The following is a 25,157-nucleotide window of genomic DNA, read 5'->3' on the forward strand; positions in this document are numbered from 1 at the left end:
TAATGTTTTGAAAATGGGCAAAAGATCTGAATAGACATTTCTCAAAAGAAGACATACAAATGGCTAATAGGTGTACGAACAAACACTCAACACATCACTAATCATCAAAGAAATGTAAATCAAAACTACAATGAAATATCATCTCACCCCAGTAAAAATGGCTTTTATCCAAAAGATAGGTAATAATGGCTGTTGGCAAGGATATGGAGAAATGGGAACCCTTATACACTATTGATGGGAATGTGACAGCTTTGGGGCTGAATTCTGAAATGATGTTCCTTTATGCATTCTTCAACCACAATGGAGACCAGTAAGAAAGTTCCTCAAAAAACTAAATAGAACTACCATGTGATTCAGCAGTCCCACTGCTGGGTATATACAAAAGTAAGGAAATTAGTATATCAGAAATATATCTACAGTCCCATGTTTTTTGCAGCACTATTTACAATATCCCAGATAAAGAATCAACCTAAGTGTCCATCAACAGATGAATGGATAAAGAAAATTTAGAGAATGGAATCATAAACTGTGGTATATTGATACAATGGAACTAGTAAAAAAATATTTAAAAGAAACAAACCATTGATACATGTAAAAACATGGATGAATCTGAAAAACTTTATACCTAGTGAAAGAAGTCTTACACCAAGGACTAAATGTTCTATGATGCCATGTATATAAAGTTCTAGAATAGGAAAAATTCATAGTAGGAAAAAATCCAAACAGTAGTTGCCTTTGGAGGGTAGGGACAGGGTTTGACTGGGGAAGGACATTAACAGACCATACTAGGATAACAGAAATGATCTGTGTCTAGACAGAGCTTTTCATTACACATATGCATGTATTTGTCAAAACTCAGCAAATGTGACAAGATGTACACATTTCAATGTATTCCACATTTCTGATGTAAAATTTACATGGAAAGAATTGTGAGTGAATTCAAGTGTACAATATGCATGTAGAAGCAGTTAGGGTATTCACGTCTGCAACTAACTTTGAAAGGTGTCAACAAGATGGACTGATGGATAGATCTCTAGAGGGATGATCAAACAACAGATACAATGAAATAATATAGTGAAATATTAATGAAATCTAGATGATCACTGTAAAACTCAACTTTGCTATATGTTTGAGGATTGTCATAATATAATCTTGGGGGAAAAGACATTTTGAGACAACTGACCAAAGTTGCATAAAGACTGCCTACTAGATAACATTAGAGAATTTTTTTGCCCATTTTCTTAGGTATGATAATGGTAACAATTAAGTAGGAGAATTTACTTTTAGATGTATTCTCAAATATTTAGAAGTAAAGTGTCATGATGTCTGCAACTTACTTTGGAATGGTTCTGCAAACATTTTAGAGACAGATGGTCGTGTAGACAGAAAAAAATGAAAAACTGTTAACAACTGCTTAATCTAGAAGGTTATTCAAAAGCGTTCATTGTTCTTTCTTTCAACTTTTATGTATGAAATGTTTCATCATAAAAATCTTAGAAACAAAACTACCTGGGTCTGAAGTTTCACGGGGTCACTCCTCCCATCTAGGTGGATACTAGATGCTAGATGAACACAAGTTGAGGTTGGCCAGCCTGGTCCCATCATGTTAAACAGAGTAAACCAACAGAGACAGCCTTGTCATGAGGCAACAGTCTCCCCTAAAACCAGTCCTAAAATAAAATAAAGCTATTTCAGACCAACAGTGTTCAAAAGAGGGAACAGAATAGATAAAACACAATACCATGCTTATATACCAATATCCTAGAAGCAGTCTGTAGCAACCTCATACTAACAGTGATTACTTAAGATATGTAAATGATAATCTCCTCAATTTATGAAAGCAACCACAATTTTGACGTTCTCATTTTCAAAGAAATACAGGAACACTTACTATTTTAATGACAATCTCTTGGTCTTTTTACTCCAATTTTCAAATCTCAAGGGTATCCAGTAAGGCATTATTCCAAAAACAACTCTTTATGGTAAACTAGCACTGTCCAGCAGGGTGATTCTATGGACTAACAGTCTATATTAATGAATTCTAACACTAGTCAAAAAGAGTATGCTTCACTCTGTCAAGTAACCCAAATGGACAAAACTCTCAATGACTCTGTAAACCTACAGGATCAGAATTCCTAGATTCAAACCAGGATTTGCTATAACTAGCTAAAGAACCTCTCTAAATCTTCAATTTCTCCCATCTTCCCCTCATCTTACACACACACACAAGATATGACACCATTCAGTAAGACTATACTCTTTATTGCCACTACCTACTATGAAAGTCTCTTTATAGACATTTCATCATCCCTGCCACCCAGGTGCCTATCACAGCATTGTCTCATATTGTTATTTACCTATTCCACTGATACATGTCTCATCTTCCCTGCTAGACAAGGTTTCCTGAGGATAAGGGCCTTGTCTTGCTCTTCTATTTCCCGCAACATAATACTTTGAACACGGCAGACAATTTAACTCAACCTCTATGAAATGAGCTGATATTCTGTGAACTAACCAGTTGTACATGCACTGGGGAATTTGTTTTCTCAAAGAATCCTATAGAAATCAAATGGGATGTTCAAGGTTTTAAAAAAAAAATCCCTAATTTAAGCTTCTGAATAAATCCAAGGTTTGCAGACTAGATTTGCTTACAGACAGATACATGTGTAGGAATATGAAGGCAGCTGTCCAAGAGTCCCTATTTCTAAGGCTGTACACACATCATCAAAAAAGCGGATGAGAAGTGGCACATTAGCAAAGCCATCCCAACTGCCTGGACATCAGGTTGGGGACTAGAGCCATGGAATGGAGTATGTAGAATTGGGGCCAGGGCATCTGCAACGTTTACATGGTCAGTACTTGCCCCCTGATTGTGTCCATGTGCCAAAGGCCTAATGGTCCAGTCTCCACTGGAAAAAACTAGGTGATCCCCATAGTTCCAGGAAACCTCACATTACACACACACACACACACACACACACACACATGCCCGCATCCACCCCTAACTAGTCCCCTACACAAGGTCCCGGGGCCCTCCTCTCCTTGCAGACTGTCCCTTCCCCACTGCTCTAGGAAACCTCCCAATTTGTCATCCTACATACCGGGGCATCTCCTCCCCTATAGCCCATACCTTCATCCACAACCCAGGACAAACCTTCCCCCAACCTATTCCCTCCCACAGAGCCCTAGGACACCTCCCCCATCTTCTCCCCCACACATACTACTAGAACATCCCCCTCAACCTGTCCTCCCCCACAGAATTCTCTCCCCTATTCTGCCCCCTCACTCTGACTGCAGACATTCCTCCAGCCTGTCTCCTCCCACTCTGCTGTGGATGACCTCTGAAATGGCCAAGCCCTGTTTCCTCCCTTGGACCAGGGGTCACCCTGACAGCTGTTCTTCTCTCTGACACTCCTGTAATATCCTCATAGGCTGTTTCTTCCCCCACAGACTTTGGACAGCTCCATACTCTGGGCCCACCCACACAGGTGTGAGACACCCCCACAGCCTGGCTCCTCCCTGCCAGTCCCAGGGTACTCCTACCTCCTGTTTCCTCCTCAAAAGCCCTTACGCCCTCTACGGACTGTCTCCTTACCACCGCCAGGCCTGAAACACCCACATCCACTTCTGTGCCTGGAGACCCGGTCACCCACACTGCAGCAGGTATGCGCCCTGCCATGGGAACTCCTACAGCTGCAAGAACCCCTAGAGGTGGAGGCACCCTCACAGCCTCAAGGCATACTCCACCCAGCCTCCTTTTCCACGGGCCTGAGACACCTTCAGAGCCCACATCCCCCTCTACAGGTCCCCGAATCCTGGCAGCAGTGGACACTTCAGTGGCCACCTCAGTGGCCAGTCTCCCTCCCCATATGCCTGAGCTGTTGTCCACAGAGACAGTATCCCCTGCCATTGGCCCAGGGAGCCCAGAAGCCATGGGCTCTCCCCTCGTCATAGAAACTCCAAAAGCCACAGGCGTCCCAGCAACCTGTCTTCTTCCTGATAGGTCCAAGAGGCCCTCAGAGAGTGTCTCTACCCCCACAGACCCAGGCAGCCCCTCAGCCATGGAGACCCCTGGAGTCTGTCTGTCTCCTGACAAGCCTGAGAGTCCCCCAGAGCTGGTCTCCTCCAGCATGGGTCCAGGCATCCTAGCAGAAGCAGGCACCCCCATCCTTGTGGGACCCATGGCATCTGCAGGTTCCCCAGTTATCTCTCTCTCTCCCCAAAAGCCTGAGATGCTTCCAGAGCCAGTTTCCTCCCACACAGACCTGGGCACCCTGGGAGCCACAGGTGCCCCACCATTTGTAGGTACTCCTGCAGTCTGTCTCCTTTCCAATGAGCCTGGGAAGCCTCCAGGGCCAGTCTCTACCTCCAGAGAACCAGGAATTCTAAGAATTGTGGGCACCTCAGTGGCCACAGGAGCTCTGACACTCTGTCTTCCTCCCCAAGGTCCTTGAACACCCCCAGAGCCAGTCTCCCGCCCTACAAACCCAGGGACTTCAGAAGACACGGGAACCCCAATACCCTGCCTCCCTCCCTGTGGTCCTGGAAAAGCCCTAGAACCACTATCTTCCCCCACAGGCCAAGGCTCCTCTGGAGCCAGAGGCCCCCCTGAAGCTACAGGTATACCAGCAACATGAGCCCTTTCCCACAGGTTCAAAACTGCTCTAGAGCAGCCTTCCTGACACATGGGACCAGATACCCACAGAGCAGCAGGCACCTTTCCAGACACAGGCATGTCCACACCATGGACCCCTGCTAAGGCACACCTGTGCTTGGGCACATCTGCTGCCTTGGGGACCTCTACTGTCTCAGACAGCCCCACGGACTGCCTCCTCCTGCACACACAGCCTCTACAGCCAGCCTCTTGAGCCCCGATACAAGGGCCCCCCAATTCTGAAGGCACCGGAGTCCCTTGCTCCCCCACGACCTGCCTCCTCTCCCACAGACTTGGGACATTCCCACTGCATGTCTCCTCCCCTACAAGCCCTGACACTGCCACAGCTGGATACCTTCCCAGAGCCTGCTGCCTATCCCACAGGCCAGGGACACCACCATGGCTTGTTTCTTGGCCCATGGCTCCTGGTACCGCCACAGCCTGGGACACTTCCACTGGCTGTTCTGTTCTCCATAGTCCTGGAAAGCTTGCGCAGCTTGTCTCCTCCTTCCCTAAGGCCCTGGGTACTCCCATGGCCTGTTCTATACCCCACAGGCCTGAGGCACCCCCAGAACCTGCCTCCTGCTCACTAGGACCAGACAGCTCTGCAGTCTCTGCAGCTTCACATGACCCTGGGTCACCTCCAGAGCCTGGGTCTACCCACACAGCCAGTTCCCTTTCTCTGAATCTGGGGTCACCCCCACATCTAGGTTCCTCTTCGGTAGCACAAGGCACCTCTGCAGGCTGTCCTGTGCCCCACAGGCCTGGGATACCCCCAGAGTCTGTCTCCTCCACAGCCTGTCTCCTCTGCCATATGCCTGAGACACCCACAGAGGTGATTTCCTCCTCCACACCTCTAGGGATCCCCACAGCCTGAGGCACCCCCGTGTCCTGTTTCTTTCTCCATAAGCTAGGGATATCCCCACAAACTGCCTCTTGCTCAAGAGCCCCAGGAATCTGCCCCCTCCCAGACAGACCTGGGGCACCTCTATAGCCCACCTCTCCCTCCACAGCCCCAGGCCACCCTGTGCCCCCAGGTAACCCCACAGTCTGTCCTTTTCCCCAAGGGCCTGGGGCAACTCCATAGCTTATCTCTTCCACAGCTCCAGGCACGCAGGCAGTCTGTTCCCTCCCCAACAGGTGGGAGGCAACCCTAGGACTTGTCTCAGCAAGGTGGGAGGCAATCCCAGACACATCCACTGGAGGAGGCACCCACCCAGCAGGACCCAGTCCACAAAAGCCTGAGGCTCTCTCACAACCTTCCCCTAGCCCCAGAGCAGTGGATAGTCTTGAGACCCGGGGGAACACCCTAGCCTGTCCTTTCACCCAAGGTCCTGTAACACCACCACGGCTAGTCTCTACCCAGGAAGCTCGGCCAGGAACACCCCTTTCAACTGGTCCCTCTCCTGCAGGCACAGGATGGAGCTCAACTCTGCTTCCTTCCCCACATCCTGAAGCTGCCCTCATAGCCTGCACCTTCAACCACAGTTGAAGAATGCTCTCATGCCCCAGAGATCCAGGACGACCTTTTCTCTCACTGCCCCCGGGACTTCTATCTTCTGACTCCTCCTCCCCAGACCCGGTCACCCACACATATCCAGCAGATCCTACTACCTCGGGATCTCCCACAGCCCCGTTCACCCACACAGCCCTAGAGTCCCTTGCAGCCTCAAACGAGCCTGCAATCCCAGGTGTTCCCGAAGCCTCATTCTCCCCAGCAGTATCGGCTGTTTGCACTGCTTGTCTGCTCCCCCGGGGCCGCCGACAGTCCTGCAGCCTTTCAGCACTCACACAGCGCGTCTCCCAAACCGAGGACAACGCCCGGCGCCTTGCTCCACGGCCTCGAAACGTCCCTGCACCCCACCTCTTCCCCCACGGCCGCCGAACTCCCCGCCCCGACCTGCTAGGCCCTACGCAGCGACCCGGCATCTTAGCCAGCTCGTTTCCGCGCAGCCTAGGAAAGGCCCCCCCCGCCAGTCGCCTGGCTCACAGCTCCAGGACAATTTCTGTCTTCCGCCAACTCAGCCCTGGGGCACTTTCTGGCTTAACACCTCTCTCCCTAAGCTGCTCTACACTCTCACTCAAACACAGCTCCAGCCCTCGCAGCCTCTCTCTCTCCCAACCCCCCACCCCACCCCCGCCCATTCCTGAACGCCCGCCCCCCAGTCCCAGGCTCCCCTAAAGCCTAGACCGAAAAAAAGGTAATTGGGGGACGGAACAGCAAGGTCCTCCTGGTCAAGGTCTCCTCTCCCGCAGGTCCATGCCTTCTAGTACAGCTTCCCAGCATCCGCCCCCCAAGCTCAGACCCGAGCCCACCTGGCCTACAGCGAAGATCAGCTACCCGGAGACTGGCAGGGTCCACCCCACCAACTAGGCCTCGCTTCCGGCCGCTCGCCCCGTCGCCATAGCAACAGGCGCAAGGCGGCTTGGGAGCCGTTGAGGCTCCAAAGCTACTTAAGGCTCCAGGTGTTGTCTGGAGGCAAGTTTTGCAGCCAGTGCCCAGGCGGCCGGAGCTAGGACGAGATTAGGGCAGAGACCTGGATCTGGGAGTAGAGCTAACGCCGGAAAAGGTGAGAAACGAGAGCAGTAAGCCCGCGTGGATGAGTTATGGGCTTCAGAGGTTCCCGTACACGTCAGAGCGGCGTTGTCTCTTGCCGGAGCTGCGCTCTAGCCCACCCGGAAAATGCTTCGCCCCGCCCAACGCGGGCCCCGCCCCGCGACCGCCAGCGGGACCAGACGATTACTCTTGCAGTCCCCTGTACGCTGTTCGGATGGCCCAATACGAGGAGGTGAACGTGTCCGGCTTTGAGGAATTCAACCAGGCTGTGGAGGAGCACAATGGGAAGACTATTTTCGCCTACTTTACTGGTTCTAAGGACGCCGAAGGGAAAAGCTGGTGTCCCGACTGTGTGCAGGGTGAGGCCAGCACCGGAAGACTGCTGCCCAGCGGAAGTGGTGGGAAGGACAGGGCTAAGGCCAGAAAGTGGGGTTTAAAAGAGATCGAGGGAATATCGGTCCCAGATTCGCGGGGCAATCTCCGCTGTCCTCATTCTTAAGCACTTTACCGTTTTGCCAAAGGCGCGTCTCTTTTTGCCACCTAACCCGGATGATCTTGGAATCTAATTCTTTAAATAATTTCTCGCTTCGCCAAAATGGTTAATGTCTCAGAGGACACGTGAGTTGGTCTTAAAGTCAGCAAATACGTATTCTCCTCATTGTTGTGGGGGCAGTAAGGACTCGACTTGGTCCTTTACAACATCTCTAAGACCAAAAGACAACACATGACTTAGGTTGACCTCAGTCAACTGCAGGCCAAAGTCTATACTGACTTAGACTGGAGGAAGGTGGGAGGATCGCTGTTATCAATGCCTATCTGACCGTAGAGCTGGTGTGTAATTACTTTATATCAACTTTTTTTACAGCTGAACCAGTCGTTCGAGAGGGGCTGAAGCATATTAGTGAAGGATGTGTGTTCATCTATTGTCAAGTAGGAGAAAAACCTTAGTAAGTGGCACTGTATACTACATTTCAGAGACACGCACAATCGCTAAGATTCTGATAAGTCGAATTAGCAACGATTAAATACAAGTTAAAAATACCCGCTCGAATTAAGGGTAATTCAATGAATTTGGCCTGACTTTACATTTATATCAGTCACATTTTAAATAAAAGCCTTGCAAAGTCATAGTCCTCAAGGTTTTTTAAGTGTTTATAACAATTATTAAAAGACTAAATGTAGGAATATATTAAATATTAAAGCAAACTATAGTAAACCAAGTAAATTTTTTTTCACCATTACTCTTTCTTTCTGGAATAGTTGGAAAGATCCAAACAATGACTTTAGGAAAAAACTGAAAGTAACTGCAGTGCCTACACTACTTAAATATGGAACAGTGAGTATCTTCCTTTAAAAATGATGGGGCTAAAAAATAAATAAATAAATATGATGGGGTTATAATTCACTGTCAAATTTTTACCATGTTCTGGATTCAAATTTGAAAAGATCTTGACATTTCATCTCAGTCACAGTGGTGTTCAGAGTGCTATTTAGAGACTATCTCCATGGCCAGTCCTAATAAACTATTAATAAATAATGCAAATATCTAACCATTGGGTCTTTTTCAGGTTTTGTTTTTTTTTTGAAATAGTTTTACTAAGTCACCCTCAGTAGAGTGCTGTGGCATCACAGCTCACAGCAACCTCAAACTCTTGGGCTTAAGGGATTCTCTTGCCTCAGCCTCCCGAGTAGCCACAATACCTGGCTGATTTTTTGTTTTAGTTGGCATGTTGTTTAGCAGGCCTGGGCCAGGCTCAAACCTACCAGTGTGGGTGTATGTGGCTGGCACCCTACCACATAGGCTATGGGTGCCAAGCCCTTTTTCATGTTTGTAAGCCACTCAAAAAATTCTATAGCCAGAAAGTTGGTTGACTTTTAATTCCTTAAAACATTTTCATCAACATTTTTCTATTTAATCCATAATTCTGATCAAAAATAAAAGGTAAGGCAACTCTTCTAGTTCATTGATGCCATTGGGATCCTAAATTAAAGGGCTGAGGTTAAGAGAATAGTATTGGGCTTGCTGTCTCCTGTTTTAGTCTATAGATCTTCCTGGTATTTTGGATTTATGTCCCTTGAGCCAAGTATTTTGGTGATCATCTTAAGGCAAATATCTTAGCTCTTTCATAAAACTTGTAACTAGTTGGTGGTTTCTGAATGGTATGATTTATGTCATTCAAGGTAGAACTCACTATTTCTAATAACATTTCCTAAGACTAGTTAAGACTTGACTCTTCTTCTCTTACAGCCTCAAAAACTGGTAGAATCTGAGTGTTTTCAAGCCAGCCTCGTGGAGATGTTGTTCTCTGAAGATTAAGATTTAATGATGGCAATCATGTTTTGATTTGTGCTAGTATTAAAATGCACACTTCCTTTGAATTCGTTAGCTTATAAATATGTGATTATGCTAAAAATTGGTACATGCGTAAAACAATGGATATTAAAATGCTCATGAATTTTTAATTTGTAATATGTGGATATTTTAAAGTATGAGTAAACTAAGACTTCAGGAGTGATAGTAATAGTTCAAAGGAATGTATGATTGCAGGTGACCCCCTCATAGTGCAGTAGACAAATTCCAAAGCTCTAAAAGGATTAGGATCTTTTACCTTAAATTCTATGACTGTGCAAAGCCAACTTGATATTCTTCAAACTCCTTTGACCTTGGAGTATATGAAAACACAGTACATGTAATCCCACTCTGCTTAATTCAAGCAGTTATGCTTTACAGCTGTCTCACTGTACTTCACTTGGTATGATGCATGTGGCAGAGGGGGCTAGAGAGATGCACATATAACAGTAGAGGCAAGACCTCCACTTAGACCTGCTGCTCTAAGTCAGTGATACCAAATCTACCACTAACTAGCTGTGTAACCACAGATAAGTTGCTGAACCCATCTAAACTTCCTCAGGTCTCTTACAAAGGAAACAAGTATTGTTCCCAGAATAAAAATGCAAGGAAGTACTTAACACATAGCACCTGGTTTTTGGTACCTCGAAATAAGTGTTGGCTTTCCCAAATGATCACATGTATTTCAGGCTTCTCATCTTATGTCTGACTTAGTGATGGCAAAATTAGTGGTTAACTACTAATTGGAGTCCAATAACAGTGATTCTTAAGCTATCTGGCAAAGCAAGTGGTAGTTACTAAAGAATTTAAGACACTTTATATAGTTCCTGCTTTGTGATTTAAAAGAGGTCCCTGACTCCATTCCTCTTACTTCCTGATTGCAAAACCATAAAGTTATAGGAGATGGATGTGTCCAAGGCACCACTGTATGTCAGGAACAAAGTGAGGCTTAGAGATTAGTGTATTTGGGGGTGCTCCCCCACCCCATGTCCCACTGCCTCCTTTAATTAAAGCACCAAATTTTCCATTCTTACTCAGGGAAATCAAAGTAGAACAATTCTGATGTAAAGGAAATAATCTATTAACAGAAAGTTGGATTAAAAAAAAAAACACACTAAAGAGTTTAGGTGCTACCACAGTAAAGGTAGATAAAGTCTTTTGTCTTCACTTTACAAAAGAAGAAATACATTATATACATGCGTTATATACAGTCTTAAGAGCCTGGTCTGTATCCAGCTTTTCATTTTCCTGATGTGTTATTTTGCTGTTGCTGCTCTGCCAAGGCTTGCTGAAGGCGCATCCGCTTCCGGGAATAGTGCTGCCAGTGTAGAATTTGCTGTTCATCAATAAATTTCGCACACTGAGCATTCACCAGCTCCTTTCGGAAGTGTTCATATTGGAGCAGTTCTAACATGTGTAAACACTGAGGGTACCTGGGTTTAAGTTTATAAGTTAACAATCAATATAATTTAAGTCAATAATGCCAAGTTCTAATTCAGTTATTCTCTTAAAATGACCTTGTAGCCTACGTTTCTATAAAATTAACTTGGTACCTTGTAGCCTACGTTTCTATAAAATTAACTTGGTATACTTTGGTAAAAAGGCTTTCCTCCTGCTTCTGCAGAGTGGCCAATCATCAAAAGTCAATATTAAGCGAAATTTTCAAAGTGAGAAAATGTAAATTCAGAAAGATTAAATTACTTGCCCAAGACCATACAATACAGTAACTGCTAAGCAGAGTGAAAACTTGGGAACCATGCTATTGTAGTGGTTTCCAATGTGAAGAATAAGAACATTCTTTATTTTAGTAAATATGTGTTTAATTAATAACTATTGATTTTTCCATCAATAGTGATAAAAATACAACATTCAGGGCGGCGCCTGTGGCTCAGTCGGTAAGGCGCCGGCCCCATATACCGAGGGTGGTGGGTTCAAACCCAGCCCCGGCCAAACTGCAACTAAAAAATAGCCGGGCGTTGTGGCGGGCGCCTGTAGTCCCAGCTACTCGGGAGGCTGAGGCAAGAGAATGGCTTAAGCCCAGGAGTTGGAGGTTGCTGTGAGCTGTGTGAGGCCACAGCACTCTACCGAGGGCCATAAAGTGGCCTACAAAAAAAAAAAAATACAACATTCATTTAAAAATGAATCAATTAAAAACTGCGTATAGACATTGTACTCTAGTTTTCCATACGGATATGGCAATTCTGAAATTTATATTTTAGGATTGAGTAAGTATATTGTGGATTAAGAGAATCTAATTTCTGGCTATTAGAAAGGAAGTTACAAATAAAAGAATAAAGCTAGAGTGAACTCTGAATTACTGACCTAAGATTGAAAACACCAGTATGTACTCATGGCTTTATTCACACACACGCACACATATATAACAAAGACATAGATGTGAGTATACACATGTAATTCTTAGCCTAGTGTACTGACAGGACCTAGAAGCAATGACATTATAGTATCAATGAGCACATTTAGTGCCCCCCAATTTTTTTTTTTTTTTTTTTTTGAGACAGAGTTTCAGTTTGTCACCCTCGGTAGAGTGCCATGGCGTCATAGTTCACAGCAACCTTAAACTATTGGGCTCGAGCAATTCTCTTGCCTCAGCCTCCTGAGTAGCTAGGACTACAGGTGTGCGCCACAAGGCCTGGCTATTTTTTAGAGACAGGGTCTTGCTCTTGCTCAGGCTGGTCTCGAACTCCTGAGCTTAGGCATTCTACCTGCCTCAGCCTCCCAGAATGCCTGGCCTCTGTTTGCTTTAAATAGCATTTTCCAGAGTACCTTGGAGAAACAGCTGTTTCCAGAGCTATGACATGGAAGGTACAAGATGAGCCTGGAATAGTTACTTAGTGCCAAAAAGAAAATGCTACAAATTGATGGAGATAAGTCAAAAAGTACTTAGAAGCCAACTGAAGGGGCCCCCAGTGACCAAATATGGAATAATTACAGCAAGAAAATACATCCAAAAGTCCACACTGATGTATATTCCTTTAATGAAATTATAAATCAGAAACAAAGGAATATTCTTCTGTATAAAAGAATTTCAACTATGGTAGAACCTCCATAGTTGACCACCTCCCTACATTGACCACCTCCTAAGTAAACTTTATTTTCACAGACCAGTCATGCACCACATTTACGTGTAAGTATAGTAGGCCTAGTTCCTTATGTTGACCACCTCTGTATTATGTTGACCAGTTTGTTACAATCCCTTGGGTGATCAACTTACAGAGGGTCTATTATAATAAACATAGAATGATAGAATCAGAAAATCACAATAAGAACTGGCAAGTATCAGGGAAGTACCTTCAACGGATGCTAAAATTAGTGGGCAAAGTATATGTAACAAGATATTTATATAGTCTCAAAGTATTTCCCTGTAAGATACTTAATAAACACACCAAAAACTTACTATGGAGAAAGCTAAAAGGCACCACACCAAAACCAAATGATCAAAATTAATGTCACTAATAATGGGACCAATAGACTTCATGTGATTCCTGATATGACATACCAAGAAGGATATATCACTTCTGTCCCAGTCATGAAAAAAAAAAAAAGACCAAGAAATCTTTAATCTTAAAGGAGACTTAAGAAGACATGAAAACAAAATGCAACATATGAATTAGACTGGCTATTATACTAAATACAGGACACTAGCAAGACCACTGGCAAACTATAAATGAGGTCTGTAGATTAGGTAATAGCTTAATGTTAATGTTTTGATTTTTATCACTGTACTCTGGTCACATTTAAGAGGTAACATTTTAATGTACATTTTAACAATGTACGATGTTAACATTTAGGGCCAGGAGCAGTGGCTCAGGTCTGTAACCCCAGCACTCGGGGAGGCAAGGCAGGTGGATTGCCTGAGCTCACAGGTTCGAGACCAGCCTGAGCAAGAGTGAGAATCCTATCTCTAAAAACAGCTGGGCATTATGGTAGGCACCTGTAGTCTCAGCTACTTGGAAGCAAGAGGACCAAGAGTTTGAGGTTGCTGTGAGCTCTGACACCATGGAACTCTACAAAGGATGATGTAAGACTCTGTCTCAAAAACAAACAAAAAAAGATGTTAACATTTACAATATCTGGGCAAAGAATATACAGAAATTGCCTTTACTATTTTTCCAGCTGTTCTGTTAGTCAAATTATTTTAAATTAAAAAGACAAAATTTAAATGAGACAAAACATATCAAAATGCACAAGTACTATGCGAATGACTAAAGTTTGAAAATAGTGTACTACTTAAAGCAATGCTTCTTAAATGTTTAGTGTATATGAATCATTTCTTAAAATACAGACTTTGATTCTACAGATCTGGGGTGAGACCCGAGCTCTGCATTTCTATCAAGCACCCAAATGATACCAATGCTGCTGATCTAAAGAGCACATTGAATAGCAGGACCCAATACCACCATGCTATCCTTCCAAAATAATAACAGTTTACTATCTATACTGCAGAAATACCCTATTACCTGTTAGCAGCTTAGCCTAAAATGCTTTATTCACACCTACCCTGGCTAGTTTCTTTTCATGACAGCGTCAGTAGGTAAAAAGACTACTGAGTGTGAATACCAGCTGTGTGGCTTTCAAGTGTAAAATAATGGGACAACCAAGAGAATTGTCTCAAGTAGCATTTAGTAAATAATTGGAATTTAGACATACAGTGACCACTACATCAAACTTGTAGAAGACAATGCTCAGAATACATAAGACAATAATAAGGAATTAATATTCTGATAGGCTCCAAGTTGAAAAGATAAAATAGAAGAGGTATAACAGGAAAATTAGGCATTTATATTTTTAAAAATAAACACAATATGAATGGAGAACTCAATTAATACAGTGATAAAAGTAAGAAGTGAAAGATTTTAGTTGAAATAAAGCTCCTAGCAAGTTAACAATGTGATCTCCGAGCCCTTAAGTAATTATAGGTAAGTTAAACTAATAGATGTGTAATGATCGCATGAAGAAGAGAAATGCCATTTGGCAACTGTACTCTGACCACGTCTAAAGGCCTGTGTTTAGCTTTTGGCTGAACTGCATAAGGTTCAACTACCAAATATCCAAAGGAGGGCACCCAAATTCATGAGAACTCTGGAAACCATGGCGTTGGGTCAACAGCTAGATACTTGAGAAAAATAGATGTAAGAGCAGGCCAAGTGGTGCAAAGTGCCTAGTAGAAACAGCTGCTCTCAGCTCCAGCCTATTGTTGACCTGGAGTTACCTTCTTTTCCAGATTTTAAAGAGTAGCTGGAAACCTAAGTTGTTATATATAACTTTCCAATCTTTAATTGTTGGCAACTATTAAACTAAAACTTTTGTATAGACTGAATAAAATAACAACAGGGACTAATTGGCAACTTCTCTTGTATTTACATAATCTGAAGGGCTGTTGTCCTCAAGAGGACACAGGCTGGGTCTGTATTAATCCATGGATGAACAGGTTGAAGCTATAAGGAGATTTATTATATCACGAAGTAAAAAAAACTTTCTAACTTCTGGCTAACAGTGCAATCTAATAAAAAAATCTTTTCTTTGAATTATTAAATGAGTAAATAAAAAGCCAATAAGGGTACAAAGGGTCCTAGTCCTACAGGCAACATGAAGATGTATGGAATCTTATTATTGGACACAGATCAGAAAAGTGACTTAGATAAAGAACAAACATGAAACACTTTCCTCTCAAACTTTTGTTTAAAAAATTTTTGCTATTGCTTTCTTTCTACCTGGTTAAGATAAAACAGAGGTATGAATTCAACTCTTTTTTTAACCATTAAAAGGGAATAGGTTTGTGATTATATGCTTCTTAGAATTTGGTAAGCCCTAGCATGAAGTATATGTTAAACAACCTCATGGCAAATAAATATATTTTATATACATATTTTAATGAGTTAATGGATATGAAGCATTTAGCATAGTTCTTGGCACCTAAGAAGCCCTAAAGAAAAAATAGACACTCTAAGAATCAGGTAAGGTTACTTCCTCCAGAAAACCCCAGAAACACAAGTACCTTACAAGTACCTCTTTTCTGTGTTCCTTAATTTTCAGCCCAAGACTATGTTGATACATTTATAGATTGTGAGTTCCTTAGAATCAGAAACCCAGTGAGTAAAGGAGAGTGGTAAAGTTCAGAAAAGACAGGACCAGATCATATAGGGCTTTACTTCAAGAAAAGAGATTACATTTTGTTCTACATGGAAAGGAAAGCTAAAGTTTCTAAGCAAGTAAGTGAAGTGTTCTGATTGATAATGAGATCAAATCAGGCTTCTGTGTAGAAAGCTGTTTTGCTCTGGGTTTTTTTCAGGGGGTGGGGCTGCAGAGCAAGAAAAGTGAAAATGGAAGCAATAACCCATCAATAGATTACTACAGTAATCCAATTGCAGCAATCCAATCAAGGTGACAACTGAAAGAAGTGGTCAGATTCAAAATATACTTTTTCTTTTTTTTGTTTCAGTATAACAAAGATAACTTTTATTTAAGAAAAACGAAGAGAAAGTTTAGAGCACTTCCAAAAAGTTGCAAATGAGTCCCTCTCATGATGAAGAGTTGAGAGACAGAGGAAGATGCAAAGGCTGTATAGGGGTATAAATTCCCTCTCCATTTGAAACTGATTGCAATCAAATATACTTTTTCCAATGTGAAGCAAAGATGTGTGTTAAACATCAGTATTTTGGATTATTATAAACATATTTAGAATTATAAAAATTAAACTTACTTTAGATACTTGGCATATTCTGGTTCTTTCCAGTAAAGCAAGTACTTAAGATAATTAACAAAAGCTTTGTCTTTGAAGTAACCTCTTTGGGCAAGAACTGAAAGGCATAAAAAAAAAAAAGATCTGGAGGTCAAACCCATCCTTAAACTTTTTTTTTTTTTTTTTTTTTTTTTTGGCCGGGGCTGGGTTTGAACCCGCCACCTCCGGCATATGGGACTGGCGCCCTACTCCTTGAGCCACAGGCGCCGACCCATCCTTAAACTATTATTTGTGACCCCTAATATAAAGAACTTACTTAATGTAACATCCCCACCAAAACACACTGAATTCAAAACACAAGTCCCAAGGCTCAATTATACCTATATGGCAGCATAAGTGTAATGAAATTCAATATTGAGAATGTATAAAAATAGATCTATTATGAATTGCAACTCTACCGGCAGAAATCATTAATAGCATCTCAATTTAATGAGGTGCTTAACAACTTACAATTAAGATAATTTGGATTGGCTAAACACTGCACAAATTCCAACTCCAACTGAAACCGAAGTCGATTGCCAGCATCATCTAGAAGAAAAAAAAGTGAAAGTCATCCACAACAAAGGCCACTATATTTAATATTGATCTGTAGTAAAGAAACAACAATAAAGGAACCTGCCTAATGCTGTGATTGATGGTCTTCCTAACCTGGCAGCGGGAGGAGATACACCTTCCTTAAAAACCTAGAAAAGCAGAGCCCTGATTAAAAGGATTAAGATAAAAGTTTCTCTAAAGTTATAAAGAAGTCATTTAAAAACAAAAAGAAAACAGCGATACAAACGTTGCAAGATACCTACCACTTGTGGGCTACTATATAGAAATTTTAACAGTGATCACTGAGGTAGGTTGCAGTATATGAAGCTTCCCCTACTTTAATAATGCGTTATAACGATTGACAGTGATTAAGTTATGTAAAAGCTAAGTGCTAACTCGGCTCAGGAAGGAGGCTGAAAGAGACTACGGAGAGCGTGAAAGATAAAGCAATGTGTGCGTATGTGAGAAACACCAGTGGCAGAACGATACACAAGTTTGTTGACGATATTTAATACTTAAACTCACGCGAAAAGCAAAAATACCAATCAAATAGGAGACGGTTTAAGATTTAAGTCCTCTCCGTTAGTGGCTCCCTCATCGGAAAGCCAGTGCGGTTGGTGTTTTATAGCAAATGAAGACAAAAAACGTGCGGATAAACCAACTTACGAAAAAGGTAAAAACTACCTTCGTCTTTCCAGACGCTCCAAGAGCCCTGTTGCCTCCCTGTCCAAACACTTAACCGTGTTGAGAGTTATGCCTGAAAAAAGGCCCCGGCGAAGGAGAAGAAAGGGATTGGGGCGAGGACAGTTATATCTGCCAAGATCTAAGGTTCAGAACGCTTCTCACCTGTCTCCATAGCGACGGCAGCGGCCATAACAAGCAAAGACACTAAATCGGCACCAGCCTTACGGAGAAACTGCTCCCTGCGGAAGAAGCGGCTCCGGAAGCCACAGCTCCTCTTCCGGTCCCGAGGCCGTATGGGATACGGGAGGCGGGCATAGCGTAGCTAGGAGGCGGACGGCTCCGCCCATCCCTGGCCCGCCCAAGCCGGCCGGCTCCTCCCACGGTGGCTCCCAAACAGCGAGGGGGCAGTGCCAGAGCTGCGGGAGCGCCTGAGGGCAAGGGCAGTGGTCCAGTGCTGTGAAGCTACAGTTAAACCTCCAAAGGACTATGGCACTTCACGTCATTGTTGGTCTCGGCGCTTTCGTCTGTGACGTCATTTCTTACCCTATGACCTAACCCAGTGGCGTGACTGAAGGTGACCACTGAATTGTGGGGTCTCCCAAGGCCTCACTGGCCCCCTTACACTCGCAGAATGGCCTCACCCCTAGGGGATAAGCCCACTTCGCCCCGGGTGGGGACCGCCCGCTACAAAGAGACTTCGACGACCCGCGTGGAGTCGTCGTCCCACCGCGTGGAGACTTCCTCTCGGCAGGTGCGAACATCTTCTCGGCAGGTGGAGACCTCCCAGCGCCGTAGCGAGAATCCCTCACTCTCCCCTTCTGGGAAACGCCTCCCTCACGTCCTCGAGGCGTCCTCCCAGCACGTGGAAACCTCCTCGCAGCGCACAGAAACGTCCTCCCGTCACGTCAGGGCCTCATCCCTGCGGGTGGAGACATCCCTGCACTACGCGGAGAGTCTGGCCCGTGGGGACAAGCCGGCAGCCCGCCAGAAGGTAAAAACAACCCGATGAAATGCTTCCCAAAGCCCTCGAAAGAGCCATGGCCCTTAGCCAGGACAGAATTGCCTCCAGTTTTCAGCCAGCCAGCTGCCAAGTGAAGCAGTCATCTTTGATTTCATGGAAACATCCTAGAAATCAATGTAAGAAATAGCCAAGCTGCAGTTTCTGGACTCAGCCAACATTTATTGACCATGCTGCCCCTTGGACCATCCTGCTTTTAACCCACTGAACTATTTTAACTTCAAGCCAGTACAAAAGGCAGTCCCATGATGCTGTGTAAGTTGGGTTAATGAACAAGAGCCTGTTTGAACTTCCGAACTAGGTGAGTTTTGGATACAGAGCCCCCCAAAATTTTACTCCTTGAAACTTAGGAACAGGGACCAAACTGAAATCATGACCCACGCAGTGATTTATTATATGCCTGTTAAAAAGTGGAGGGGCAAGAAACAGACTTTCATAAATTACTTATTGGTGTTTGTTTTTCAAAATTATTTCCATTATGCTAAGTCTTTGTATCTGGTACCCCCACCCACACGCTTCTTAGCATAGGTCAGGTCTAGTTAAAAATGAAGGCAAACTATTCAGCAATCAAAAATAATATTAGAAAGGAAAGTGAGAGGTCATTGAAACTTTATCTGAGGTATAAGGAAGGTGGAGGAGAGTACTATTTATTGAATACCTGCTCTGTGCCAGGCACTACAGATATACCTCAACTTATAATGGGATTATATCCCTATAAAACCATAATGAAAATATAGTAAGTTGAAAATACAGTAGGATCTCTGTAAGTTGACCAACCAAGGGACTGTAACAAACTGGTCAACATATAGAGGTAGTCAAAATAAGCAACTAGGCCTACAATACTGAAAAATATGTGTGATGCATGACCAGTCTATGAAAATTAGGTCAATTTAAAGAAGTAGTCAATGTAGGAAAGTGGTCAACTATGGAAGTTCTACTGTATATTTCGTATAGGAATTTGGACTTTGAGACAACAGTTTGATATTTTCCTCCTTTGCCAGCAAAGTAATAAATTTCTCTTTCCTTCTCAAATTGCTTATCCCTGTTTTTTTTTTTTTTTTTGATATGGCATCAGGGACAAGTCCCAAGCTTTCAGTAACAGATTTTGGTGTCCCTTGTTGGGCCCAGCAGGACCCTGGTGGAATGGTGCCCTGCTACTGCTGGAAGAGGTAGGGAGCAGCCCTGGGTCCAAACTGTGGGTCTTCACCAGTAGGAGCACCTTCTTTTCGATGAGAGAACGAGGCTGGAGACTGTTTAGCTCTGGTAACTTCTATCTTAGTCTTTCTTAAGTAGGCACAGTTCCCCACAACATGAACTGCGTTGGGAGGAGGGAAATGGATTTGGAAAGTGTCTAGATGCCAGGCCTTTTGGGGGGGTAGGTTCCCTGGCGTGCACACCAAACCCATGATTCCACCCATATGGGGGATTGGGCTTCAGACCTTCCTGTTGGTTTTGCTTGTTTTGAGGTACCTTTTGGGGGATGAAAGTCATGAGTGGAACTAGGAAACCTAGTTTGAATTCAGAGTTCATTTACATTTCCCAGGGAACAGGCGACTAAGCCGCCATTTGGGAAGAGTTTATCTTCCAGCCCCGCAGGCATTTGGGACACCATCTGAGGAGCCATTTGGAGTTAGCATTTGTCCTCCTTGGATTCTCATTTAGTGGATAGGCTCTGGGATTTTTGTGTTGAGGATCCCTGGTATTGTTTATTTAATTGTGAGTTTCACTGCAAATATAAGGAAGCTCCATCTCACACTGTGGAGTGTGAGAGAATGTTGATACCACTGGTATGGAGTGTGAGGAAAAAAGGGGTGGTTGGTAATGCTTGTATGGCGTGTAAGGAAAAGTGGAGGTTCCTCCAATTTTGATTTAGAGGTGCATTCTGTATTTGTTGGCCATTGGTTTTTCTTCTTTTGGAAAGCTTCTGTTCTTGTCTTTTGCCCACTTGGTTTTTTGTGGGGTTAATTTTTTTTGTGAGTTCTTTGTGGATCTAGCCCTTTGTTAGATATATGGCATGTAGATTTTTCTCCCATTCTGTGGGTTGTCTGTTCACTCCGTTGATCATTTCCTTGGCTATGCAGCCCATTTCTTGATTTTGTTGTTGCTGTGATTGCCTTTGGGGTCCTTTTCATAGATTGTTTAGGCTAATGTCTGTGGAAGTTTTTCTAGAATTTTCTTCCAGAAATCTTATGGTTTCATGTCTTGGATTTGAGGCTGTTGTCCATCGTAATTAATTTTGTGAGGGTGAGTGGTGCAAATCCTGTTTTGGTCTTACACATGTGACTGTCCCAAATTCCCCGCACCATTCATTGATTGGAGATTATTTTTCCCAGTGCATGTTGTCATTTGATTTGTCATGGATTGGATGACAGTGTGGGATGGTTTTGTATCTGGGTTTTCTGTTCTGATCCATTGGTCTGTGTCTCTGTTCTTTTGCCAATTCCATGCTACTTTGGTGGTGGTGTGGCTTGAAATCTGGTGGGGTCGTGCCCCCTTGGGTTGCTCTGGCTGTTCAGGCTCTTTTCTAGTTCCATGTGAAATGTGCTTTTTCTAGACCTGTAAAAATAATGTTGATGTTGGCCAGGCACTGTGGCTCACACCTGTAATTCTAGCACTCTGAGGGGCTAAGGTGGGTGGATTGCCTGAGCTCAAGACTTGCCTGAACTGAGGAGTTCGAGACTAGCCTGAGCAAGAGCAAGACCCTACCTCTAAAAATAGCCAGCATTGTAGCTGGCATCTGTAGTCCCAGTTGCTCAGGAAGCTAAAGCAACAGGATTGCTTGAGCCCAGGAGTTTGAGGTTGCTGTGAGCTATGACAGCTTAACACTCTACCAAGGTTGGCAAAGTGAGACTCTGTCTCAAAGCAAATAAATTAATAATAACATTGGTGTTTTGGTGGGGATCGTGTTGAATCTGTGGATCATTTTGGGTAATGTAGACATTTTGACAGTATTTTGTTTTGTTTTTTTCTTAAATTCTCATTTACTGGCCAGGAAACAAACCAAGGCCATGGCAGTAAAGCCACTAGACCACAGGGAATGATAGAGTTGATGCTGCCAACCCATGAGCATGACATGTTTTTCCATTTGTTTACGTTCTCTGAGATTTCCTTCTTCAGTCAGGTTGATAGTCATTGATAGATACGAATGCCATTGATTTGTGTGTGTTCATTTTGTATCCTGAGATTCTGCTGAATTTATTTTTCAATTCCAGGGGTCTCAGGTCTTTGGGGTTTTCTAGATGTAAGATCATATTGTCACCAGATGGTTTTACCTCTTCTGTCTGATTCCTCTGGCTAGGACTTCCTGTGTTGAAGTGATGATAGTGGGCAACATTGCCTGCTTCCTGGTCTAGATGAGCATGCTTTTAATTTTTCCCTGTCCAATTTGATGTTGGCTATGGGGTTTTGTATATGGCTTTTCTAATTTTGGAGGTATGTTCCACCTATCCCTATTTTGTTGACAGTTATTATCATGTATGGTTTCCAAGTTTTGTTGGATGCTTTCTTTGTGTCTATTGAGATGATCATTGATCATGTGGTCTTTTTTTTTTTTTTTTTTTTTTTGCTTCTGTTTATGTGGTGGGTTACATTTGTAGATTTGCATGTGTTAGACCTGGGGTGGAGCCCACTTGGTCTTGGCAGATTGTTTGTTTGTTTGTTTTATTTTTGGTGTGCTGCTGAATTGGGTTTGTTAGAATTTTGAGAGTTTTTGCATCTGTATTCCTGGATGATGTTGTTCTTTTTTTTTTTCCTTTTTTTTTTATTGTTAAATCATAGCTGTGTACATTAGTGCAATCGCCTGTACCCATTCTAAGATGCACCATAGATGTGGCCCTACCCATTACCCTCCTTCCACCAAAACCTCTCCCCTCCCTTCCCCTTCCTTGGCCCTTTCCCCATAGTCTTGTGCTATAGTTGGGTTATAGTTTTCATGTGAAAGCTATAATTTAGCTTCATAGTAGGGCTGAGTACATTGGATACTTTTTCTTCCATTCCTGAGATACTTTGCTAAGAAGAATATGTTCCAGCTCTATCCATGTAAACATGAAAGAGGTAAAGTCTCCATCTTTCTTTAAGGCTGCATAGTATTCCATGGTATACATGTACCACAATTTGCTAGTCCATTCGTGGGTCGATGGGCACTTGGGCTGCAATAAACATTCTGGTACAGATGTCTTTGTTATATTGTGACTTTTGGTCTTCTGGGTATAAACCTAGTAAAGGAATTATAGGATGGAATGGCAGGTCTATTTTTAGGTCTCTAAGTATTCTCCAAACATCCTTCCAGAAGGAACGTATTAGTGGGCATTCCCACCAGCAGTGTAGAAGTGTGCCCTTTCCACCACATCCATGCCAACATTTCTGGTTTTGGGATTTTGTTATGTGGGCTACTCTTACTGGGGTTAGGTGATATCTCAGAGTAGTTTTGATTTGCATTTCTCTGATGATTAAGGATGATGAGCTTTTTTTCATGTGTTTGTAGATTTTGCGTCGGTCTTCTTTAGAGAAGTTTCTCTTTAAGTCCCTTGCCCACCCTGAAATGGGGTCATGTGTTCTTTTCTTGCTCATAAATTTGAGTTCTCTGTGGATTCTGGTTATTAGACCTTTATCGGAGGTATAGCCTGCAAATATTTTCTCCCATTCTGAGGGATGTCTGCTTGCTTTACTCACTGTGTTCTTGGCTGTGCAGAAGCTTTTTAGTTTGATCAGGTCCCAGTATTGTATTTTTGATACTGCTTCAATTGCCTGGGGAGTCCTCCTCATAAAATATTCACCCAGGCCGATTCCTTCAAGAGTTTTCCCTGCACTTTCTTGAAGTATTTTTATAGTTTCATGTCTTAAGTTTAAATCTTTTATCCAGTGAGAGTCTATCTTAGTTAATGGTGAAAGGTGTGGGTCCAGTTTCAATCTTCTACAGGTTGCCAGCCAGTTTACCCAGCACCATTTGTTAAATAGGGAATCTTTTCCCCACTGAATGTTTTTAATTGGCTTGTCAAAGATCAAATAACGGTAAGTAGCTGGATCCATCTCTTGGTTCTCTATTCTGTTCCAGACATCTACTTCTCTGCTTTTGTGCCAGTACCATGCTGTTTTGATCTCTATGGATTTATAGTACAGTCTCAGGTCTGGTAGCGTGATTCCTCCTGCTTTGTTTTTATTGCTCAGTAATGTTTTGTCTATTCGAGGTTTTTTCTGATTCCATATAAAACGCAGTATTATTTTTTCAAGATCTTTAAAGTATGACAATGGAGCTTTAATAGGAATTGCATTAAAATTATATATTGCTTTGGGCAGTATGGACATTTTAACAATGTTGATTCTTCCCAGCCATGAGCATGGTATGTTTTTTCATCTGTTAACATCTTCGGCTATTTCTTTTCTTAGAGTTTCATAGTTCTCTTTGTAGAGATCTTTCATGTCCTTTGTTAGGTATACTCCCAAATATTTTATCTTCTTTGGCACTACTGTGAAAGGAATAGAGTCCTTGACTGTTTGTTCGGCTTGGTTATTATTGGTTATTATTAAAAGTTTTGTAGTAGAATCCCTAGTGTTTTCCAGATATACGATCATATCATCTGCGAAGAGTGAAAGTTTGATTTCTTCTGACCCTATGTGGATACCCTTGATCGCCTTTTCTTCCCTAATTGCAATGGCTAAAACTTCCATTACAATGTTAAAGAGCAATGGAGACAATGGGCAACCTTGCCTGGTTCCTGATCTAAGTGGAAATGATTTCAATTTAACTCCATTCAATACGATATTGGCTGTGGGTTTGCTGTAGATGGCCTCTATTAGTTTAAGAAATGTCCCTTCTATACCAATTTTCTTAAGTGCTCTGATCATGAAGGGATGCTGGATATTATCAAAAGCTTTTTCTGTAACAATTGAAAGAATCATATGATCTTTATTTTTAAATTTGTTTATGTGTTGAATTACATTTATAGATTTACGTATATTGAACCAGCCTTGAGACCCTGGGATAAATCCGACTTGGTCATGGTGTATAATTTTTTTGATGTGTTGTTGGATTCTGTTTGTTAGGATCTTATTGAGTATTTTAGCATCTATATTCATTAGTGATATTGGTCTATAATTTTCTTTTCTTGTTGGGTCTTTCCCTGGTTTGGGGATCAAGGTGATGTTTGCTTCATAGAATGTGCTGGTAATATTCCTTCTTTTTCTATATTTTGGAAGAGGTTTAGTAGTATAGGTACTAGTTCTTCTTTAAATGTTTGGTAGAATTCTGACGTAAAGCCATCTGGTCCTGGGCTTTTCTTTTTAGGGAGATGTTGTATAGTTGATGCTATTTCAGAACATGATATAGGCCTGCTCAACATTTCCACTTCGTTCTGGCTAAGTCTTGGTAGGTGGCGTGCTTCCAAGTATTGGTCGATTTCTTTCAGATTTTCATATTTGTGAGAGTAGAGTTTCTTGTAGTATTCGTTAAGGGTTTTTTGAATTTCTGAGGGGTCTGTTGTTATTTCATTGTTACCATTTCTGATTGATGAAATTAGAGATTTTACTCTTTTTTTCCTGGTTAGGTTGGCCAAAGGTTTACCTATTTTATTGATCTTTTCAAAAAAACCAGCTTTTGGATTT

General features: G+C 42.8%; 5 protein-coding genes across 6 annotated transcripts in view; 2 read left to right on the forward strand and 3 right to left on the reverse strand.

The window, feature by feature from the left end:
* KIAA0753 (KIAA0753 ortholog) overlaps nt 1-2,024 on the reverse strand; it is a 58,913-nt gene extending 56,889 nt beyond the window's left edge. The window contains exons 1-2 of one of the 2 annotated variants that reach the window (XM_053568534.1): nt 1,891-2,024; nt 1,510-1,602 (exon numbers count right to left, since the gene is read on the reverse strand). In XM_053568534.1, the coding sequence (XP_053424509.1) occupies nt 1,510-1,602 (93 nt within the window). In that variant the 5' untranslated portion in view covers nt 1,891-2,024. Of the gene's footprint in view, nt 1-1,509; nt 1,671-1,890 lie in introns of those variants that run through there. The other variant, XM_053568535.1, reaches the window with a different exon arrangement.
* A 1,169-nt stretch (nt 2,025-3,193) lies between these two features.
* LOC128571043 (collagen alpha-2(I) chain) lies at nt 3,194-7,060 on the reverse strand. The gene is made up of 2 exons (XM_053570722.1): nt 7,050-7,060; nt 3,194-6,635 (listed from the first exon to the last, which is right to left on the reverse strand). The coding sequence occupies exons 1-2, from the start codon at nt 7,058-7,060 to the stop codon at nt 3,224-3,226; spliced, it is 3,423 nt and encodes a 1,140-aa protein (XP_053426697.1). The 3' UTR covers nt 3,194-3,223.
* A 92-nt stretch (nt 7,061-7,152) lies between these two features.
* TXNDC17 (thioredoxin domain containing 17) lies at nt 7,153-9,590 on the forward strand. Its single transcript, XM_053568536.1, has 4 exons — nt 7,153-7,570; nt 8,077-8,158; nt 8,472-8,547; nt 9,460-9,590. The coding sequence occupies exons 1-4, from the start codon at nt 7,255-7,257 to the stop codon at nt 9,526-9,528; spliced, it is 543 nt and encodes a 180-aa protein (XP_053424511.1). The 5' UTR covers nt 7,153-7,254; the 3' UTR covers nt 9,529-9,590.
* A 1,021-nt stretch (nt 9,591-10,611) lies between these two features.
* MED31 (mediator complex subunit 31) lies at nt 10,612-17,814 on the reverse strand. The gene is made up of 4 exons (XM_053568538.1): nt 17,702-17,814; nt 16,772-16,849; nt 16,283-16,379; nt 10,612-10,994 (listed from the first exon to the last, which is right to left on the reverse strand). The coding sequence occupies exons 1-4, from the start codon at nt 17,727-17,729 to the stop codon at nt 10,802-10,804; spliced, it is 396 nt and encodes a 131-aa protein (XP_053424513.1). The 5' UTR covers nt 17,730-17,814; the 3' UTR covers nt 10,612-10,801.
* Nucleotides 17,815-17,964: 150 nt separating this feature from the next.
* Nucleotides 17,965-19,562, forward strand: C18H17orf100 (chromosome 18 C17orf100 homolog). The gene has a single exon (XM_053569973.1). The coding sequence runs from the start codon at nt 18,171-18,173 to the stop codon at nt 18,546-18,548; it is 378 nt and encodes a 125-aa protein (XP_053425948.1). The 5' UTR covers nt 17,965-18,170; the 3' UTR covers nt 18,549-19,562.
* Nucleotides 19,563-25,157: the final 5,595 nt, after the last annotated feature.

This window comes from Nycticebus coucang, chromosome 18 (assembly GCF_027406575.1).
Source record: "Nycticebus coucang isolate mNycCou1 chromosome 18, mNycCou1.pri, whole genome shotgun sequence".
Lineage (NCBI taxonomy): Eukaryota > Metazoa > Chordata > Mammalia > Primates > Lorisidae > Nycticebus > Nycticebus coucang.

Bases quoted from the DNA above. Each gene is read 5' to 3' on its own strand.
- TXNDC17 (XM_053568536.1), top strand. From the start codon at position 7,255: ATGAGTTATGGGCTTCAGAGGTTCCCGTACACGTCAGAGCGGCGTTGT. The intron at 7,571-8,076 runs GTGAGGCCAGCA...CTTTTTTTACAG, and splicing joins GTGTCCCGACTGTGTGCAGG to CTGAACCAGTCGTTCGAGAG. The intron at 8,548-9,459 runs GTGAGTATCTTC...CTTCTCTTACAG, and splicing joins CACTACTTAAATATGGAACA to CCTCAAAAACTGGTAGAATC.
- MED31 (XM_053568538.1), bottom strand. From the start codon at position 17,729: ATGGCCGCTGCCGTCGCTATGGAGACAG. The intron at 16,380-16,771 runs GTAAGTTGTTAA...TATGCCTTTCAG, and splicing joins CAATCCAAATTATCTTAATT to TTCTTGCCCAAAGAGGTTAC. The intron at 10,995-16,282 runs GTAAGTTTAATT...ACTTAAACCCAG, and splicing joins GAATATGCCAAGTATCTAAA to GTACCCTCAGTGTTTACACA.
- C18H17orf100 (XM_053569973.1), top strand. From the start codon at position 18,171: ATGGCCTCACCCCTAGGGGATAAGCCCACTTCGCCCCGGGTGGGGACC.